The sequence below is a fragment of a genome, unplaced genomic scaffold (assembly GCF_019419815.1).
Source record: "Pyrus x bretschneideri cultivar Hongxiangsu unplaced genomic scaffold, Pyrus_bretschneideri_v1 Contig42, whole genome shotgun sequence".
Lineage (NCBI taxonomy): Eukaryota > Viridiplantae > Streptophyta > Magnoliopsida > Rosales > Rosaceae > Pyrus > Pyrus x bretschneideri.
In genome coordinates, this window is record NW_025999746.1 from 2787638 (window position 1) to 2792767 (window position 5130).

The following is a 5130-nucleotide window of genomic DNA, read 5'->3' on the forward strand; positions in this document are numbered from 1 at the left end:
AACACAGTGAGTTAAAAGAAAAACTCTGTTTATCGTTACAATTCACCACTTCTAACTCTTCCTCATTGTCATAATTTTGATTCCAATGTTCGATTAATCTCACTTTGACCAGTCATATAAATAGAAATGAGAGAGAGAGAGAGAGAGCTAAGAACCAAGGAGAAACCAAGTGCGATGGAGAGAGAAAATGAAAGTTGTTTATGTTGAGAATGAATATAATATTAATGGAAAAAGAGATATGACATGAACTTATAAGTAAATTGTGTTATTCCTCGTATAGTGATTTTATGTTGAAATCTCAACTTTCTTCAATTTATTACTCAACTTCTCCTGCTCTTATACTTGTAACCATCAAGATTCCATTCATATAATAAAACTTGAAACCATTATTTACCATGTAATCTTACACTTGAAACCAACAATTGGAAAAAATAAAAACAAGGCTTTTACTAAATTCTGTATTCTTTTTTATCTTATCATCAACTTGCTGATAATTTTATAACTTAAGGTTTTAAGCACGACAACCCCACTATTCACAGGGTAGCAATTTTCACATTGTGGAGCTAGCCAGCAAAAGTGCCAATCTGAGACTTCCACAGTTGAAGAAGAGGAATAAATTGAGCCTCCCATTATTTCATATTAACTTACGCTAGTTTTATATATCGACCTCTAGTCCTCTCTGCTATTTGGAAATTAAGACGTGCAATCATATAGACTCAACATTCCCTCATCAGATTAAGGATCATAGTTATTGATCTTAACCACTTGATGAATTTCTCCAAATCTCCTCAAGCTCTCTAGCAAACGCTTTCTGTCTTCCGACCACGACAGTAATGTGATCTTTCTTCTCAAACACCTTCACACGAGCCCGGGGAATTTTCGATTGCACGTTGTAGCTGCACTCGACCGGGATAAGTTCATCATCTTTGCCATGAAACACATTTACGTCGCATTTTAGATTGTCTCGGACAGCGTCTAGGTATTTCTCCATCTTGCCGGCGGTGCCACATATAATGTTGTGCAATGTGTGCCATGCTGCGTTATGGGTGTGACAGAAGAAACCTTCGAGCAAGAAAGTCCTTATTCTGTAGTGTACAAAAGAAAACTAATTCATTCACTATGAAAGTTGGTATATTTACCGATAACATTTAGGTACAATCTTTTTTTTTGTAAATTCAGAATTAATAACGCATATGGACGTCACCTACCTATGTAAAAAATGTTAATATTTTAAGTATGTAATGCATGCATGGACAACCAAGTTTGACACGGTAGTGTGCTCTACTTTCTACAACCAAGTTTAAACTTTCTCTTCATATTTAGTTTTAATTAATATAAACTATTTCTTGTATTAGAAAAATAATATTTTGAAGTATGTTGCATATTTTTTTTTTTTAATCATCTGTTGTACTGCAAGTATCAACTATTAAGTGACACATGTCACTATCTGGTATGTTGGATGTAATTATCATTTCATGTATTGAATTGTTAGCTTTATTAGAAGTTTGTTAGGTTGTTAAGTGTGTTTGTATATACAGCTAGAACTATTGTACAAGAGACATCAATCAATTCAAGAGCGTTCATTTCTCCTTTTTAATCTCTCTTGTTTCTCTCTCTATCATCTTCTCCTGTACCAATCTTTCACGCTTAATATCCCGTCTTTTTTAGGTACCAACTTTTGCAGCAGCATTCTCCAGCATAATAAATGACGAGACAAAATTAAATTCAAACTTCAAATTATCGATCAGTCTCCATCGTTTTGTGACATTTGGTTTCATATATTTGACCCATGTCCCTCACTCAATGGAGAAGAAATATGAACTTGGACCCACCTTTAGATGATTTTTTCTATTGCACTACATTCCCTGTTAAATTTAAAAGGAAGTGTTTACTTTTTGGTGTGTCAAAGGAAGTGTTTACTTTTTGTTTCGTGGTGGTAAAAATCAAAGTTACTATAGGTATGGTAGCCCAACCATCACAGAAGCTGGTTGCCAGCATGCAGTTACTGGCTACATATGGGTGGGTTTAGGATCTGTTGGCCACACTGTTGGACCAATCAATCTAACACGCATAAAAAATCTAAAATGTTGTCCTGCAAGTACCCTTTTTAAGGTGGGGAAATTAATGGCAGATAAGAATAATATAACACGATTTGGTGCGTCTGAAAATAGGCTTTTTGGGTGATTGGGAATGGAACACTACAATAATATTCTACAAAGGGCGGTGATGAACATTTACCTGTTTCTGGTGATAAGTTTGGTAAGAAATTCCACAAACCGGTGGTTCTTGCAAATGAGCAAACAAATGGTTCTTGAGATGTGCTCGTACCAGCAAGCAATTGAGGCGCCGAATGCAATCGCCGGCCACACCCGCCGCGGCGCCACCCTCCTCATCACGTATTGTGTTGCTTGTTCACCCTTTGGTATTGGGTAGTATGGCTGCCACGTCATATGTTAAGAAAAAATAAGTACAAATAAGAAAAATAATCAAATCTAGTTTAAAGCCGACACTTGGCCCAAACGTGTCCCCAAATAATAACCCAAATAAATGTAAACCTTTATTGGATGTGATTACAGAATACTACTGTTGAAGAATGTAAAACAATTAACTCGGTGATATTGTGCTTATGTCTAACGAAAATGATTTTTGCACATTTTTTTTTCTTTTTTTCTGTGCGATTCTGTTTATTTCTGTCTTCTGATTGTTTTCTATGTATACAATTAGATTGCCAAAAAAAAAACAGAAATAAAGAAGAAAAAAAAAACTGTGGTGAAATAAGTGTCAAGTTTAAAACTACGCGGTTTTAAACTAGAATCTTATTGTAAGATTTGAGTGGGGTAAGGGTCATACATGCGTTTAAAAACTTACAGGTGCAAGCAAGGTGAGGGACTTGATGGAGGAAGGGTGTTTAACAGCAAGAGCAAGGGCAAGAATGCAACCCAAAGAATGAGCCACAATGTGGAAGGATTTAACTTTGTTGGGTTCAAGCACAGATCTTTCAATCATCTCCAAATGCTCTCTGAGCGTGTACATGGAGTCGGTTGGCTTTGGACTCCTCCCAAACCCTAACAGATCAATGGCAAAAAGTCTAAAACTTGATTTTGCAGCACTTGAAAAGTTTGGGAACAATGTCTCTGTCCAAAATGCTGATGATGAAATGAACCCATGTATGAATAGCACATCTTCTTGTCCCTTATACTCTGAAATCACGAAAATTAAATAAAAAAATGTCACATATATGTTTTTGTTGAGCATAAGAACATGAAAAATATATTTTAGGTTAATTACCTCTAGGTCCATCTGTTTTAACAAAAAGTGTTTCTTTGCAATTAGAGGTCCAAGATGTGCAAAATTTGCAATCGCAATCCGACCACCTTGGGATCGGATGCAAATACTGCCCTCCAATCTTTCCCTGAAGCATTTCAACAATGGTAGAGTTGACCGTGAAGGTGGATCTCACAGTTCCCTTCTTGATCTCCTTCATGCTTAACTTTGAGACCTCGGACAAGAGCGAAGGTCGGGTGTAGAGCGTGTCCGAGATCTCATCGAGCTGCAGCTTGGTTGAGCTAAGGCACACGATTTTTGACTCGCCTTGTTCTGAAACCAAGATTTTTCCACTGCCGGTAATGGATTCCTTGGAGGAGGAGCAATAGCAAGGCTTCCATTCGGCTTCGATGAAAAAATCAGCTACTTTGTAAACAAAACAAAGGATAAAATCCACAAGGTCGAGAACCGAAAACACAATGAAGCTCACAGCCTCGTTTATGACTCTTCCGACCAACATTAAAAACGATTTGGTTTTCCTCATTGCAGCCATATGTAGCAAAGGTAACAAGGACCCAAAAACACTGTCACCAAACCCCAAAAAGTATTAGTGATGATGGATTAAATAGGGTTTAGCGTTAGAGAGAGAAGAGTCTCAGTGTGCAGGCTGCAATGCCATAGCTGAGAGCTCCTTGTTCCTCTGATCTCTCTCTTAATAGAAAACCCAATGGTTGAAATAAGAGAAGAAATATAGGAAGTAGGAGAGATTTTTTGGTGAGACCGGTACACGGGATGATACATCACGTGTTATAAAGTTAATAACTTAAAAAATAAAATTTTCCATCATTTTTATAAAAACACATGGTGTATCATCCGTATTTCCGTTACAATAAAAAATTTCTCAGGAATTAGGAGGTGGGGCAGCCTTCACTATCTAGAAATGGCTGATGAACGCAAACATGGGACAAACTTGCTCACACTCCCTATCTATAAGTTAAAAGAGAAAACCCCATGTTACATTTTATGAAAGCGTGTGGGAGAGTTGAAGCGTGAGAGAGAGAGAGAGAGAGAGAGAGAGAGAGGGCATGGCTTGCATTGCAATGGGAATTGACAATCCAAGTTAGGAACAGATGGGCGTTAAAGGTATTGATTGTTCATAAACATGGTTGCTGGCCACGATAAAAGGTAGGTGGTAGTTGAACCCCCCTGGCATAGCAACAAATTCTGCTCAGCAAAGATTTGGTCTATACTTTTTATACATATATCCAATGAAAATTTTGTTGTATAATTATATTAATTAAATTAAATAAAAAATATCGACAGACCAAGTTGTTTCTTCTATGCATCACAAACCTGTGCCACAAGAGAGGGGGAAGAAAAAAAATGGTCACATTGCTTGCCCTTGAGAAATTCTAGGGTACAGTTTTTTCCCATCCACTAGGTTACAACTCCTCCTTTGTAGCTCAAAGTTGCCCAACTCATCAATGCAACCTAAGACTTATTTATTTGTTTGAAAATGAAACAGGTACTCCCAAACCTTTAATATTTATAGCATGCTATGTCTAGACCACATGACTCCCTAAACCAATAGGTAACAAACCTCCCTCCGCCGTCCTATGATCAAAGAAATTATTCAAACATATTTGTTAATTGGTCAGGTTGAAATTGAGGCGCATATTATTCTGGAAATTTATGTTCTAAAAATGCGTTTAATAGTTTAATCCGAAAAAAGATTTTATGAGATTGAAAATATTGGAAACGTGTTTGGTACCCAATTTAAAATGGAAATTATTATTAAATTCGTGTTTTGTTGAAATGTTTTTTGTAATATTAAATATTAACATGGTTGTGATCGGTAATGCGGTT

General features: G+C 36.7%; 1 protein-coding gene across 1 annotated transcript; it reads right to left on the reverse strand.

The window, feature by feature from the left end:
- Positions 1-362: 362 nt before the first annotated feature.
- Positions 363-4219, reverse strand: LOC103950116 (probable lysophospholipase BODYGUARD 3). The gene is made up of 4 exons (XM_009361263.3): positions 3289-4219; positions 2869-3200; positions 2239-2438; positions 363-1085 (listed from the first exon to the last, which is right to left on the reverse strand). The coding sequence occupies exons 1-4, from the start codon at positions 3815-3817 to the stop codon at positions 758-760; spliced, it is 1389 nt and encodes a 462-aa protein (XP_009359538.2). The 5' UTR covers positions 3818-4219; the 3' UTR covers positions 363-757.
- Positions 4220-5130: the final 911 nt, after the last annotated feature.

Coding starts and splice junctions, on each gene's coding strand:
- LOC103950116 (XM_009361263.3), bottom strand. CDS start 3,817: ATGGCTGCAATGAGGAAAACCAAATCGTTTTTAATGTTGGTCGGAAGA. Junction 2,439..2,868: donor CCCTCACCTTGCTTGCACCT/GTAAGTTTTTAA, acceptor ATGACGTGGCAG/CCATACTACCCAATACCAAA. Junction 1,086..2,238: donor AAACTTATCACCAGAAACAG/GTAAATGTTCAT, acceptor TGTACACTACAG/AATAAGGACTTTCTTGCTCG.